The 17,227-nt window shown below is 42.6% G+C and overlaps 1 protein-coding gene across 1 annotated transcript in view; it reads left to right on the top strand.

Moving 5' to 3' along the window:
* The first annotated feature begins 279 nt into the window (after positions 1-279).
* slc25a38b (solute carrier family 25 member 38b) overlaps positions 280-17,227 on the top strand; it is a 30,278-nt gene continuing 13,330 nt past the window's right edge. The window contains exons 1-5 of the mRNA XM_079998496.1: positions 280-403; positions 616-749; positions 7,370-7,494; positions 7,993-8,077; positions 9,032-9,211. Coding sequence (XP_079854622.1) covers positions 735-749; positions 7,370-7,494; positions 7,993-8,077; positions 9,032-9,211 — 405 coding nt within the window. The 5' untranslated portion in view covers positions 280-403; positions 616-734. The remainder of the gene's footprint in view (positions 404-615; positions 750-7,369; positions 7,495-7,992; positions 8,078-9,031; positions 9,212-17,227) is intronic.

Genomic DNA, 17,227 nt, shown 5'->3' with positions numbered 1-17,227 from the left:
TCGTTCCGAAAATGGACCTCGCATAAAACAGCACCGGGTAGTTAAGGTCGAAGTTGGACGTGTTTAAAAAAAAAATAGTCATAAAAAGGGAACCCTGTCCTCCGTGCCGCCATGCCACTTTGACGTCAGGTCTGTTATCTCGGGAAATCCCGAATTAAATGGCCGGGTTGTTGCTTCCCAGCGAGTCCGATTTTTCCGAGTTCCAAACCTCGATGGAACGCAGCACACGAGTCCGATTCCCTGTACAACAGCGCCACCCTGAGTCCAAGAGACGAAACACAATACAGCACTGCGGGGAACCACAACAGCGCTGCAAGGTGTCACCTCCTGAGCGCCAACATCACTATCGTCAAGAAGTTTGCTGAAAGTTTGACCTTCAGTCCCTGGCGGATATCAAAGCCAGGTAGGAGAAGCGGTGGCGGAAATTCGAGGACAGCCAGATGTACTTTTTCAGTGCGGAATAACATTAGCCGAAAGTCTAAAAAGTTAGCTAGCACGCTAGTTAGCACGGTAGGCTAAGTGCTAATGTCACTGTGGACCACAGCCGCATCGATCCATGTGGTTCAGATCGCCGCTGTTTTATTTGCGTCTTCTCTTCCGTATTTCTTTATCTAGCTACGGCTGTTAGTGACCTGCTTGTCAACACGGCAGCCGAGGGGAGACTCCGACCTCCAGAAGAAACCGCACAATCACCCTCTAACCTCCAGCCCCCCTCCTCTGCAGCCCCATCCAGGATGGAGCTGGTCATGGTGGGTTCATGTGACTCTGTCTCCCCTGCGCATATCATTTCATTTATTTGACAGATTCTGATCCGATATTGGTCTGACAAGGAAGGCGTGGAAGAACGTACACTTTGAACTTTATATATTGATCACCGTGGGAGAAAATGTGTCCTCTACATTAGAGAGAGACCAATGCACCATCATCTTTTTTCCCTAAGAAAATCGTTAGAATTTAAAGATAAATCGATGAATCAATAAAAACAATCAATCACAAGCGTGAAAATGCAGCAGCAAAATGTGGGCCACTGGATCTGCTTCTTCCCCTCCGTCCGTCCCTCCACACTGGGTGCCTTGTCCGGGGCCAGCTGCCCCACTGCAGTGGTGTCCTCCAGGGTGATGGGGGAGTCCAGGGCGACCTGCTCCTCCCCTCCCAGCTGAGGCCGATCCCGAGGACACTGCAGTGGGCTCTTCGTGTGGAATCCCACCGCCAGCTTCCTCAGCTCAGGGTTGGTGGACAATGTCCCATCAGGCAGATGGAGGCAGGCTTCAGCCTTCCCTGGGCCTCTGTCTCCTCCAGATTGAACAAAGGTGGTGGTGGTGACGACCCAAAAATGAAAACCCACCTCTTTCCATCCCTCCCACCGTCAGTGTTTAAAATCCCCAAATTAAAAAACTACAAGAGGAAAAGGAAAACCAGTGAAACAAAAAGGGGACATTAGCATGACAACTTATCGATTGATTTTGAGTCTTTTTGGCCTTTTTGCTTTATTCCTCTGTCTTAAGCTCTGTCTTAAGAGTATTTTTTTTTCGTCCAACTGATCTATCCTGACCCTTTTATGCAGTGCACCTGCGGTTTTGATGAATTTGCTTGTGTGAGAAAAATCGGCTACCTTCACAAGCATTAAATCGAGAAATGAATGAATCTCCTCTCGGGTGTAGATTTGATCGTCTAGACTCTAGACAGTCGGCAATGGACATACCATCAGAATCGGTTTCATATTCCTTTTCCTGGCTCTCAGAAACCAGCGCTTCAGTCTCAACCACCGCCCCGTCTCCCTGTCTCTCTCGGACGGATTCGGCTCCCTCTGCTGGATGGCACACAGGGAGCTGGGACAGAGCCATGCATGAGTGAGTGCGCACGGAGCGGGGGGGGCCACCACAGTCCCTGCCGGGCTCCGAGCGGCACCAGCACCGAATATGATAAATAAGGCTGTTTTTGTTTTTTAAATAAAGCGGTATAGTTTGTGCAGGAGTCAAGCCGGCCTCCAAACCGGAGGCACGTCTCTGCTCCGCCGGTAGCTGGGCTGCTCGGCGGCGCGCTGCCAGTGCGGGCACCCAGGCTTCCTAGGCCGTACGTCCCCACATTCAAAGCATTTCATGGTTCCAGAGTTTGCTTTAACCATGTAATGCCCTTCAGCATGTTTTACCCTGAATTTGACAACCGAGCGGGATCATGTCAAATGGGCCGACAATATTACCTTGTTAGTGGAACAAACCATTCACCGCCCTCTCAGCTCACGCACGTCGGACTACTCAGAGAGGGAGGGAGGGAGGGAGAGAGAGAGAGAGAAATAGAGAGATTGTATGTGTAATTAGTAGAGAATGGATGCTTAAAATTAGATAGCAATAATTAATGTTTATAATTTATACTTTATAACAATAATTTATCCTGTGAATCAAAACACATTTTCTGTCTTCTATTTTTTTGTACTTTTGGGCTATTTGTTTGAGACAACTATTATTATTATTATTTTATACTGCTCTTTTTATTCTAATTTTATTTTTATTCTCCATATCTTTCATTCATCATCATTAATCTGATACTTTTTGTTTAATGCATGCTGTGGGTTTGGGTTGACACTTTCATCCCAAACCTGTAGAGGGGTCAGGTGGAGGAGACCTATTTTCTCTGGAAGCCTCTATCAGATTATGATTTATGCTTGCTTTGCATATTTGTAAAAGGTGGCATTACGAGAATGTTTTTGGGAGGATTTTCATGTTTTTTAATGTATACTGCTACTTCATATGCAAATACAGGGAAATGGCAAATCTGAAATTGAGAGCATTTTGAGTAATTTGATCTGATCTTTCGTATCCATCCTGCACGACCTACATAGTCTCTCTCTCTTTCTCTCTCTCTCTCCTCTCTCCCTCTCTCTCCCCATATACCAAAGCCACTGTGTGACTCATGCCATTTGACAAAGGGGGAATTTGGCAGCAAGCGCTTCGAAAGGAGAGGGGGGTGGGAGCTGCGTGTGGCGTATGATAAGGATAGAATTACCCAGAAAGAGAGTGTGTGGATTTAGCTCCTGCTTAGGCTAGAAGAGGGGGAGGGAGAAAAAGGAGAAAAGTGGGAGTGATGGAGGTACGCTATATGAGAAGGTGTTATTCCTAGCTGTGGGCTGGACGGATGGATGGATGGATAGATAGATAGATAGACCGGTGGGAGAAGGAGAGTAAATAGGAGGGATGCAAGAAAAACAGGATTCTCCAGCCGGAGCTCCGGGCAGCATGGGGAAGGTAGGAGGGGGCGATGGGTTTTCCGCTTGTGCACGTTTTACAAAAAACTAAGTGTGTGAGTGCTCTGCATGTGGAAAGCCTGCACGCATGGAATAAGAGGAACAATTTGGTTTCTGCTGCTCTGCATATGTTAGTGCTGTTTGTTGTTTTTTATGTCTATTTATTTGTAGCGTTTATGCACCTGTTCCATCACTTACGTGTTCTGTTTGTCTGTCTATCTGTGTTTGTTTTATTATACTTGTAAGGACCGGTCTCACATTTTTTGGTTTAGGAGTGCACCGGGAACATGGGTCTCCACTGACCAGGTGTATTTAGTCGGACTTCACTTTGAAAGTCCAAAAAATGTCTGTGGGGATGTCCCCGAAATGCTCACGTATCCAATGCCTCTGTTCTGTTTGTCCATGAGGCATGCTGCCGCCGAGAATGCTGCGTCTCGGCCTGATTCACCCTGTGTGTGTGTGTGTGTGTGTGTGTGTGTGTGTGTGTGTGTGTGTGTGTGTGTGTGTGTGTGTGTGTGTGTGTGTGTGTGTGTGTGTGTGTGTGTGTGTGTGTGTGTGTGTGTGTGTGTGTGTGTGTGTGTGTGTGTGGCCCGCGCTGTCTCTTCACATCTGCATCATCACCCCTATGTTCTGTATGTGTGTTGGATGGGCAGGGGCGTTGACTTGGCCTCTGCCTCCCATGTCTGTATGTAAAAAAACCTTGATATTAATATGCAAAGCCTTCACAGAGTGTGTATGAATATTAATATAGCTTCACCCCCCAGGTTGTGTTTTGCTTGAAGAGAATCAGTAATTTATTAATTTGTTTGAAATTAGGGTACAAACAAAAAATACTTGATGTGATTCAATTATATTCTAAATATTAATAGATATTAATATGATGCTATAAGTCAGATGGTAGGAGTAGTGAAAAATTTGGGAGCAATTCACATTATATTATATAAAATGTCAATATATTGATATAGAATCACATAAATATGGGCGTTGACCCTTTCTTCACAAAGTCTAACTTCACATTGAATCTGCTTGAAATTGGCTTTTTGCTTGATTATTTTATTTTTTAATTTATTTTTTAAATTTCTCAGATTAATAAAAAAATATCTTTATTTAAATTAAAACATCTAATATATTAGAAAAGTATTCGCCTTCCTCAATCACTTTGCTAACTCCCACCAGAAACATGTTTAGGCAATTAATATTTTTTCCATTCTTATCTTGTCCTCCCTTTATCATAGACGTAAGACTAAGTCTTTAGTTTCTCTGGACCTTAATGTCAATGAGCCCTTATTTTTTTTTGTTTTTCATTTTCTTTTAATAATACAGAACAGAGTAGTAATGATTTGCGTTGTATTTGTGGATCGGTCTGATTTGTGTTGAATGTTATGTGTGCTATGTCACCTGACTATTACTTACATAAACTTCACTATGAGAACTGAGTTAGTTTGTTTACTCCATTGAGAGCTACTCAGATCTAAAGTCTGGTCCAGAGAGATATTAAAATCGCCACCAAGGACAATGGCCATCAGATATTTCCTTAATAATTTAAATTGCAAATGTTTGCTTTGACTAGAACCAGCACCGAAGAACACCTGAAGTCCAACCAATCCCTACATAACTTATTAGACTTGACTTGTCAAAAGACTGCATCAAATTTCTTCACTTTTTGCGCTTTATAAATAAAGTGTGACTTGACTTGACTTAAGCTGCAGGGTTCCTTCGTTCTCTTGATATGGCTTCCCAGGCTGTTTACATTCCCCGTAGTGTAACATAACTTATTACTTCTAGCCATTTCAGGCAATTGCTAACTTAAAAGATATTAACCTAGCTACTTACTTCAAATGGCCTGTCGCATAAAACCAAAAGTAAAATAAAATTGTAATCTCAATGAATCAATTTTAGTTTTATCAAGCGCCATCTCACTAATGGCGCAGATGTTCAAGGAAGCTTTAAGGGAAATTGCCTCCTTTATCACAAGCCATTGTGATAAAGATGTGGAAAAAGTCTTTGAGCGTGTGGAATGGAGATAACTATTCTACACTCTTGGAGCCTTTGGGTGTGGTCAGACATTTGTGAAATGGATAGAGTTTCTGTATAATCAACCAGAGAAAGCTGTGCAGACAAAAGGAATAATTTCTTCTTATTTCACATTAGGCAGAGGAACTAGACAAGGCTTGGGTCTTTCTTCTGCACTCTTCTGTCTAGCACTGGAACCGATAGCGGCTGCAATATGCGGAAATTACACCTTCCCAGGGGTCAGATTAGGCAATGCAGTTCACAAGCTTATGTTCTATGCGGATGATATTTTGTTGATGGTAGCTAATCTGGTGAGGTCCATCCCAGTTTTGCTTAAATCTATTGCCTCGTTCTCGAAGCTGTCTGGATATAAATTGGACAAAATCTGAAGCACTTTACACTGACCTCCTACTGCCCCAAGTCTTTCTTCCAAGCAGGGTCATTTCAATGGAGGGCATTAGGTATCTAGGCATTGTATTTCCTCATCAATTGAGTCAAATTGTGGGGAAAAACCTTTGAACCCCTACTGAGGAAAATTTCATCTGCTGTAAGAAGATGGTCCTCACTTATGTCCTCCTTATGGGGAAAAGTGATGAACAGCATACACGTACCTAAGATAAAAATGTCCTCCAATCCCTACATATTAATATACCTAGAATCTTTTTTAAACATTTTATTAGAATATGTAACGACCCGGAATCGCCTGGAAAGGCTCTAACTTCCAGTTGATAGTGGGTGTCTAGGGCTGCCTAAACTAGTATTTTATCATTATGCTTTTAGTACCAGACATTTAGCTCAGTGGACATTACCCCAAGAGAGGGCTCCCCCATGGTATGAGATAAAGCGGGTGACAGGCTCTCTACCAAATTGTCTCCCTGGTATCGGTTGCATCCTATCATATCTCATCTGAAGGAAACGTGGACGATAATATGTCACACGTTCAATTAAATCGTTATCTTAACTCAAAATCAAGTATATGGTTAAATCCCAATCTACTAACTGGCAAAGCCCTTTCCGTATGGAAAGAGTCGGTAGATAAAGGCATTCTTACACTTTACACATAGATTTACATATGCTGTATGAAGAAAACACTCTCAAAACATTTAAGAAGCTAGTCTTAGATTTTTACCTTCCCAGATCTAAGTTCTGGCAATATTTACAATTGAAGCACTTACTAACACAGGTCTTTAGCTCACCCAGAAATATCCCTCAAAATTTTGATATTCTCACTAGCGTCACTATGGTATATGGAAGAGGCTTCATTTTATTATTCAAAGATCTTTGATCAGGTCAATAGAGTATCAAATGCTCTAAAGATAACATGTGAATGGATCCTGGGCCTTTCGTTAAGTGTACAGCAGTGGGAGGGGATTTGAATTTTATTTAGATTTTATTGGACACCTTCTCGACTTCACAAATTACGCTTAAGAACTCAGCGAAGGGTTGGAGGTGTCAGGCCCCAGACACAGAGGGCACTTTATTTTGTGCCCTATGGGAGTGCACTGTGATCCAAGACTATTGAAAGAGCTGAAACATGCATTCTGGAGAAGGCACCCTTCAAATCTGAGACAGCTGGAGCAGTTTGCTCAGGAAGAGTGGGCCAAACTACCTGTTGACAAGTCTCATTGAGAGCTACAGAAATCGCTTGATTGCAGTGATTGCCTCGAAATGTTGTGCAACAAAATATTAGGTTATGGGTCCCGTCATTTTTGTCCACGGCATTTTAATTTGTTTTATTATGTAAAATATTCAAAAGCAAAGTCTGATTTCTATTAAATATGGAATGAACAATGATGGATGCCAATTTTGTCAGTTTCAAGTTATTTCAGAGAAAATTGTGTGTGTGTGTGTGTGTGTGTGTGTGTGTGTGTGTGTGTGTGTGTGTGTGTGTGTGTGTGTGTGTGTGTGTGTGTGTGTGTGTGTGTGTGTGTGTGTGTGTATATAAAATGTATTTATCATTATAATTATTCACTTATTTGTCTATTTACTCTTGTCTCCCTCCCCCAGAATAATTTATTTTCCACATTATTTTCCTCCTTTGTGTTTTGTGCATTTGTTCTGTCCTTCACTGTTCTCTCCTATGCCCCCATGTAACAGTCTGCACTTCCCCCCCAGGCTCACCCAGCTCTCAAAGCCTTCATGTGCGGCTCGCTCAGCGGCACTTGCTCCACGCTGCTCTTCCAGCCACTGGATCTGGTGAAGACGCGGCTGCAGATGCTTCAGAACAACATGAAGCCCGGGTACGTGCATGTAAACACACACACACACCCCGTCAAAGAGCCTGCAGACAGGAGTAACGTGCATACTGTAGTTTTGTGCCAGAGTGATCACACAGAGTGCCATTGGGGGTCTCGCACACTCACAGTTTAGCTCCTCTGAATCATCTCTGCGACCCATATAGGCTGATTTGTGCAATCAGCCCCGCTCACTCATTTCTAGGCTGCAATTAGCTCCCTACAAGCACCGTAAATGGAACTGTTATGGACAAAAGGGAGTGTTTATTTAAAATGTCTTCATTTTAATTTTTTTCCCCGATTAGAATTATGACTCCCGAAAGAGCGGTTCTACTATTTAGTAGTTCTAATTTTCAAGGTGTGTGTGTGTGTGTGTGTGTGTGTGTGTGTGTGTGTGTGTGTGTGTGTGTGTGTGTGTGTGTGTGTGTGTGTGTGTGTGTGTGTGTGTGTGTGTGTGTGTGTGTGTGTGTGTGTGTGTGTGGAAGGAAACTTTTCTCCCCCCAGCATGCCCAAGGTGGGGATGTTCGCCGTCTTCGTTCAGGTCATTCGGACAGAGAACTTCTTCAGCCTGTGGAAAGGAGTGTCGCCAGTGAGTGTCTTCGTTAGCACTAAAGCATTCAGTTTATTGCATCTATGTTGGTTTTTCAGCTTGAGGCACGTCAGGCTTTTGTTTCCCCTTCTAAGATTTCTTGCTCATATTCCAAAAGGACAAATAAAATGCAATCAATCTTTGTTTGCCACACTGCACATTATTCATAATTTCTAATATAAGAAACAAATCTGGGTGTTCAAGACGCCATAAAAACTACATTATATTATTGTATAAGTATGATAATATCATTTTATATTTATTATTTTGATATATTTTGTTATTTTTTGGATGACAAACTACATTTCAGGAAATACATAGAAAATATGTATTTGAATAAGGGCTTCAAACGACTAAAATAATGAATCGATTAATCGCAATTTTTAAACTTACTCAAATTTGATCCTAAATATTCTTTCTATTTAAAAAGCATTGCATTAAGTTATAGCCATACTATGATTTGGTTATTATTTGATTTGATATCATTTTCACGATAAACAAACTGGTATTGTTCTCATTTTCCTTTGCACTGAGCCGGTTTCTAAAACAAACTAGCCTGTTTACAAGAAATGCTATATAAAAACATAACAAAATACAACAAAACAACACAATAAATTTAAAAAAAACTTATATAAAATAATAATTTTGCTGCAGAGTTAATGATAACTTTGACAGCCCTAATTTCAAGTGTTGAGTTATAAATATATATAAATGTAAAGAAAATATATATATATTAATTTATTTTGAATCATAAGCTGGAGTTTTCTTGTACATCCTGCAAGATTCCCTTATTTTACCTTGATCATAAATTATTCTACATCCAATGTTTTGTTGGGCGAAAGCATTAGAATTTGTAGCACAATTATATTCTGAACCCTCACACATGAACTTATATGATGTACTATAAGAAAATAATTATTTCTCTCATATTACATTCTCATCTTCCATCGCCAGTCATTTGTGCGCTGCATCCCCGGGGTGGGGATCTACTTCAGCACGTTTTACTCCCTGAAGCAGCATTTTTTCCTGGACCGGGTGCCCAACGCTGGTGAGGCTGTTCTACTGGGCGCCGGCGCCAGAACCGTGGCCGGTGTCTCCATGCTGCCAGTCACCGTCATAAAGACACGCTTTGAGGTAAGGAGCACTGTGAGAAGCAACATGTCACATATGTGTATATGTATAAACAGTATTATGTACGTCTGTGTGTGTGTGTGTGTGTAATAATATTTAAATCATTAATTAAAAAAAATATATATATTGGAAAATGCATAATTCAAGTTAATCCTTTAATTTTAAGTAAATGTTTTTTTTATTCTACATTCACTTTAGTAGCATGACCCCTTTATTATGCTGTAACTTTGAAACATTCCCATTTCCTGCATTTATTGTTTTATAACAATGTTTTTGAGAAGGTGCCACTTTTGACATTGCGAGCATTTAAACTTCACTAGGGGACAACAATTCCCAGAATGCCAATGGCGGGGTCCTCCCCGCCATTGGCATTCTGGGAATTGTTGTTTTCTGCGAGCAACCTGCTGCCACCTGCCAGTTCCGCGATATAATTGAGCTTCTGCCACCCTCTTCTCGTAATCCATAACAACACCTAGACTACATTTTCACAGAGAAGTCAAATTTCTTGCTTCTGGTGTTTATTTGTCGTTGTTGCGTTAAAACATTGCTTACCGAAATAACGTCAGTGTCGTGGTTAAAACATTGAGGGCTGTGAATTATTGCGGTAAAAAAGATTCAAGTCCGGGGCCTGTGATAAAAAAAAGCCTGGATCTCCCGCTCGGCGCTCTTATCTTATTCCGACCTTCAAAAACACTGGAACAGAACAAAATCTGGTGCATACAAGTTTTATTGTGTATGGGGAAAAACAACAACAAACTCGGAGTAGGCTTTGCGAAACCGACTGCATATCTTTCCTTTTCCCATGTCTTTATAATCACAAGATGCTGTTTTATTTACAAATTCCTTCTTTTTTTATGTCATGAAATCATCAAAAATCTGTTTTGAGCCAATCGCAGTCCTGATCATTTGTTCACCTGTCCAATGATGTCACTTCTCAGACAGCCAAACGCAGCCTTCATAGCCAAACACCCTCCCTCTCTTAGAGAGGGCGTTACTTGTAATTTTCTAAAAGCAGGCGGCTTCCAAAAAACAGGTTTAAGGGTCCTCTATTGGTCATATTATGTGCTAGACTTTGGCGTATAACAAAGTGTATTACATTTCAAAGGTAATTTTTAAAGGGCTTTTTTATACATTAAATCGGGTTTCTATGGCATTGGATTTAGTATAACATTAAGTGGGTTAGTTTGATTATAAGTAGTAACATTCATTATGCTGGATAACATGTGGATTGGTATGCAGGATATAATGTAGGCAAACAAGCGGCACATAAATGTACCTGTAAGTGAGTGTATAATCAAACTACTGTAGTGAATATACAATACCACTATAAAACACAACAAACGTATTCAGTATAAAAAATGTATAACACAACTGTGGTGAGTATAAGAAACTAAATCATAACACAACAACTGTGGCGAGTATAAGGAACAAAAACATAACACAACTGTGGCGAGTATAAGGAACAACAACTGTGATGAGTATGAGAAATAAAATCATCACACAACTGTGAGGATCAGTGAAGTATGTGAGAAATACGGGTGTGGGGTTTGCTGTGCATTAACATTGGAGTGGTCATATTTGATTATCAAAAAAAAGTATATACACACAAGTGGGGATTGCGGTTTTACCTGCTGCTCGTTAGACCAACTAATGAGCAACAGGTACGCAGCCACTCTGACCTAATCATCTAGATCCATGTCAGGTCAGGCTGCTCAACCGCACAGCCGCTGAATCTGCTGCAGTCGTTGATTGAGGGTGGAGATTTGCTGGCGCAGATTGTTATTGGCAAGAATAAGTCTGACCACTAGATTTTTGTATAATACAATTTGCTCAAGGCGGGCCCTGAGCGCCTGGTTCCGCCGTTTCTCCTTGACATGTACATGTATTTTACGTAGATGGATGGCTGTAGCTGGTGGGACCCTGGCCAGAAGGGACCGGAAAACCAACAAAGGGAAAGCTGCCACTGTGGTGGGTCGAGCGAAGAACGGGTCTACTGTGGGTTCTAGGCCCTCCTGTGGGCAGTTGTTTGGAGGGGCGTTGTTTGGAGGAGCGTGGTTTGGGTTTGGAGGAGCGTGATTTGGAGGAGCGTGGTTGGGAGGAATGTTGTTTGGAGGAGCGTGGTTTGGAGGAGTGTAGTTGGGAGAATTCTTGTTTGGAGTAGCGTGGTTGGGAGAAGGGTTGTCCAACGAGGAGCTGGATGAGGAGTCGGAGTAGTCCAGTGTAGTGAGGCTGCGACTGAGAGGTCGCATCCAGTTGTCCTGGTCGATGATGGCTTGGGAGCAGTCTAGGTTGACTGGAGTTGCAGAGGCGAGGGGAGTCGGCCATTAGTTGGATGCGGTGGTGTCCTCATAGCGGTGGGGTGTCGTAGTGAGGGCCAAGGTGGTGGGGTGGTCTCAGTCTAGAGCTGGTGTGGTATGGAGTGCGTGGCTCGGCGCCGCTGTTGGGATCCCAGGCAATGGGCGATAGTTGTAGCCGTCTGTCTTATCGGTCACATCTCTGGTCGCGTAGTGGTCCTTCAAGTGGGACGGGTAGGGTTGTTTTGACCTGGGCACATAGACTTAAACACTTGGTGAGAGACACATTGTGACAACATTGTTTGGTCTAGGTCCACGGTTGTAAAAGGAGTGCGTGGAATAATTCTATGATTCCCAAACAGTTATGCTGAATAGCCGACCACAGTCCCAGCACATAAAGTAAATGCGTGCACCCAATTGTAGCAATAGAATTATATTATCACAATTTCTAATATGTAGGTGATAATGTCCATAGAATATCGATTAGGCTACAAAATATCAGACAGTGTGTAAATCATGCAGAGTTTTCAAATTTTCTTAGAATGCATTTCTTGAATGTTGCCTAAACATAATCTTGTCTACATAATCCATTAATTAAGTAAAATCTAAGAGTGGTAAATACTAACTGGACAATCTAATCACTACTGGTTTATGTGGATTAATTCGTACGTGGCTTCTGTTGACAGAAGACAGACCTTAACCGCATTGGTCTCCCGGTCAGCACTTCATGCGGACACCCTGGTCACACCATGTTATTGTCCTTGCTTTGCCATTATCACTAATGGCAGGAATGAAACTCAGTCGAGCTTACCTTCACCGGGATTCCATTAAGAAAAACATGTCAATTATCACCAAACAACGTTTTAACCATGGTAGGGAGTCAGCTCGATAGACCCCATCATGAGGTGTTTAAAAGGAGAATGCAGAAAGCTGGCGGTGGAAATGCCTTTTCCTGTATTGTTGTAGGCACAGTCATTATGTTTACTTAATTCTTAAACTATCCCCCCTTTTTGACAAATGGTGCTCACCATATGTCAAAACAAGGGAGATACAGCTCTCCCTGCGGATCACACAGTACCAAATGTTTCTGCCACTACAAACTTTGGTTTTCCACAACAATATTACAGTGCAGAATGCCTGTGAGTAGATGAAAGAACATTAGTGAGAAATCCTGTGTCCTCATCTGGGGAGGAAACAACCATTATTAGATCAGAGCAGTATGAGGTATGGAGTCTTTGTCGGCTGCGTCAGCTCCAACATTACCTATAGAGATGGGGTCAAGTACATTAACGTAAATAAGACAAATAGGAAGATCAGAATGGAAGTGTTATGACATCAAAACATAAAACAGATGTTCTGTATATCACAATCAGTTACACCGCACTGTATCACATTGGCCTGTACACATTCACGGAATCGAAAAGAATACAAAACACAGTTTAAGACAGATAGAAACACAAACACAAAATACACAAACACAACTGGTTGTATAAAATAGAGAAAACACTGGGGGTTTTTTGGGGGGTGGGGGGTTTAACCTGTGCTGTCAGCATGCTGGGCATACAACAAAAAGTATTTGTATGCCGTTGCATATAGGACAGAGTTAGTCTGCAAGTAGAGCTCAAGTTCTCCTGCAATGCAATGCAACTCTTTATTAATTCTTAAATCATCAAGAACTGCTGCAATAACTCTGTCCTGTGGATGACGTGTAGAATGACAAGAGCACTGTTTTTGGTTATAGAGCATCACCACCAATCCCCCTCTTTGGAGAACTATTTATCATGTTTGGGTCTATGAACAACTGATCACAACTCCAAGAGGGGGAGAATCACCACGGGTGAGACCAATAAACATAGAAACAAACAACATTCACACAAAAACATAAACATTCGACGACAACATGTATTGAAAGACAGTTAATTAGGTCCAGGAAAACTGGACCTACAACTGGTCGTGGGTCTCTTCCTGTCATAGCTCTGGCAGTAAATGAGGGAGGAAAGGAGGGGAATGCAACCAGGAGGGTGCTGGGGTGCACTCGAGGTGTGTGTGTGTGTGTGTGTGTGTGTGTGTGTGTGTGTGTGTTCACGTTCACGACTTATCCCCATTAGTACTGGTGTAGAAGGTCGGTATTATGTCGTGGCCCAGCCCCAAGGAGCATTACCCAGTCTCAGGGAGCATGAGGAGACCCCAAACCCCAGGGGCACACACATACAACCAACCCCCAGGTGCACGCACAAGATACAGAACTCGGGCAGCGGGCCCGGATCCACTTCGACGTGAAGTGATATGTTGCTGATGGAAAGGTGTTGTCGGAGAGAAATTAGCCGATTTGCTTCGTAGCAAGATGAAGGCTACAGTGTGTAATCAAACCCGGCACCAAGTTTCCGAAGACGTCATGCATCTCCATATGATTAAAACAACACAGCAAACTTAAACCCATCTCCTTATCCACAGTTCTGCAATCCAGCAAACCCAACATTGATCAGGTGCAAAAGCTTGTTTGAAAGCAACAAGGACATTCTCTCGTATAGACGGCTTGGCAAACACTGCCTCATTCCACGATCCAAAAAAACAACAATCACAACAGCCCAGGAAGGCCATGCCAGGGTACGACCCTGAGGAGAAAATAAATAATAAAATAAATGTCATGACTTAAATAGTGAACGTTCTTTTGTGCTTGCTAGAGTTATAGGGAAAAATTAACTATGTAATCATCCTGTTCATATTATTTTAGGAAGTCCTGTGTATCCATGACACAAACAGATCAATAAATTATCAACATTCAAGTTAATGTGCTGCCATTAATAAACTAAAAGTCAGTCAAAATGCATTTCCGTAATGTGGCAGAGAAAACCTTACTTGAGACTCCACATAACTTCAACAATAAGTTAAGCAGCTAGAGAGGGTAAGGAAAAACAATGCGATTCACACACTAAAACATTTAGAAATCTAGCGTTCGTTACTATATTCCTAATTTATTTATATAAATGTACTCATACCTTTAAAGGTACAATTAATAACTGTGAATAATAAGCCTGAGATCTCCAGCAGTCATCAAGCTAATAGATGCCTGACTGGTGTTGCTCCTTGCGGTCGCCTGTGTGGGTGCTCAGTGTCGTTTACGGACATTTTAGTATTTTTTTCCATTTTATATATATATATGTATATGTGTATATATATATATATATATATATATATATATATATATATATATATATATATATATATATATATATATATATATATATATATATGTGTATATATATATATATATATATATATATATATGTGTATATATATATATATATATATATATATATATATATATATATGTGTATATATATATATATATATATGTGTATATATATATATATATATATATATATATATATATATATATATAAATTCCCTGAAAGAACAACTTTGGGACGATGCGCGGATCCAGAGTGGCCGGTTGAGATTTTACCCGCCAACACTCTCAACAACAATGGAGCCACTGTTCCACGGGTGGGCCCACGGAGGAAGCACCGCGGTAAACAAGACGGCATTCAGGTCAGAATGAGGATGCAACCTTACTGTCCACCTCTGCCAAGCATCCTTCGTGCCAATGTCCAGTCCCTGCAGAACAAGATGGATGACCTTCGAGCGAGGATTACATTCCAAAGGAATACGAGAAACTGTTGCATCCTCTGCCTGGCTGAGACATGGCTAAACCCGCTGCCGGACCATGCCATACTTCCAGCCGAGGCCTTCTCTGTGTACCGCACAGACAGGTCGGAGGAGCCAGGGAAATCCAAGGATGGAGGCATCTGCCTCATAATAAACGGCCGCTGGTGTAACCCCAACAACATCAAGACTCTCCCACTCCTGCTCGCCAAATCTGGAACAGCTGACCATCTCATGCCGTCCGTTCTACCTCCCCCGTGAATTCAGCTCGGTCATCATCACAGCCATTTATATTCCACCACAAGTGGACACCGACACAGCACTATCAGACCTGTTTGATGTGTTGTGCGGACTTAAAAACAAACATCCCGACGCAGCTGTGGTGACTAGGGACTTTAACAGGGCAAACCTTAAATAAAGTTCTGCCTAATTTCAACACATCACGTGTGCCACCAGGAGAGAAAGAACCTTGGACCACTGCTGCACACCGTACAAGAACGGATACAAGACTGCCGTGCTCCCTGCTTTCGGGAAGTCGGATCAGGCCGCCATCTAGTTTCTTTCCGTTTACAAGCCCGAACAGTTCAACAGTGCGTGGAACAGTAGTGATGAGGGACATAAAGCGGTGGTCGGACCAATCTGAGTCCGCGCCTCACGGCGCTTTGAGTGACGTCAACTGGGAAATGTTCCAATCAAGTTCCAGTGACGTCAGCGAGTTTCCGGAAGTAGCTACGAGCTTCATAGCTACGTTAGCGGACAGCATCGCTCCCACAGTGGAAGTTCGGATATTTCCTTACCAGAAACCGTCGGTCAATAAATCCATCCGCAGTGCACTGAATGCTCGCACTGCCGCTTACAACGACGGTCTTGTATCCTGCAACATGGACAATTACAAAGCAGTGTCATACAAACTGCAGAGGGCGGTGAGGGACACTAAACAGACGTACAGGGACACAGTGGAGCTACAGATGGAGCAAGGAGTCACCAGACACTTGTGGCTTGTGGAACTGAACTCATTTTATGCACCGTTTTAGGCTGGCAACAACACCACTAGCTCGCCGGCTAATTTGAGTTACACCGCTGGGAATGAGCGCGCACTCTGTGTCTGAGCATGATGTCAGGAGGGCTGCTGAGGTGGCTGTCACTTGGGTGCCAGGACAACAGCCTCGTCCTGAATGTCAGCAAAACTAAGGAGCTGATTGTGGACATTAGGAGGTGATTACAACCGAGGACACATGCGCCGTTGGTACTTAATGGGGCTTCTGTCAACAGGGTGAGCAGTTTCAAGTACCTGGAAGTCCACTTCACTGAGGACTTAACATGGACTTTACATACAGACACTCTGGTGAGAAAGGCGAGGTAGCCTCTTTACCACCTCAGGCAGCTGAAGAAATTCAGGTTCTCTGTGAGGATCCTCAAGTCCTTCTACTCTGGAGCAATGGAAAGCATCCTGACAGGCAACATCGCTGCCTGGTTTGGGAATTATACTGCTCAGCACAGGGCGATGTGTTCAGCCCAACGTACCACTGAAACTACCCTCCCCTCCCTGCAGGACATATATACCAGGAGGTGTAGTAGCAGAGCCCGGATCCTCACCACCCCAACAACGGAGTGTTCCAGCTTCTGCGGTCGGGCAAGCGCCTCCGCAGTCACACAGCGAGGACAGAGACTGAGACTGAGTTTCTTACCGCAAGCCATAAGGACTGTCAATGCTGAACTCACCAGGGGTCCTCACTGAGACACTCACATAGGCCCCACTGCCTTACTTGCAACATACTTACTGTATGTTGCATACTGTACTGCATACTGTATCACTGCACTGGATTACTGCATACTGCGCTATATTTCTGTTCGGTGTTACTGTATTGCTGTGCTTTACTTTTGTATACTGTACTGTATATTTCTACACAGACTAGTACAGTGGGGCAAAAAAGTATTTAGTCAGCCACCAATTGTGCAAGTTCTCCCACTTAAAAAGATGAGAGAGGCCTGTTATTTTCATCATAGGTACACGTCAACTATGAGAGACAAAATGAGAAAAAAAAAATCCAGAAAATCA

This window comes from Zeus faber (genome assembly GCF_960531495.2).
Source record: "Zeus faber genome assembly, chromosome: 4".
In the NCBI taxonomy this organism is placed as follows: Eukaryota; Metazoa; Chordata; class Actinopteri; order Zeiformes; family Zeidae; genus Zeus; species Zeus faber.
Note: the sequence above shows the minus strand (reverse complement) of the source record. Positions and strands in the feature narration are given on the sequence as shown.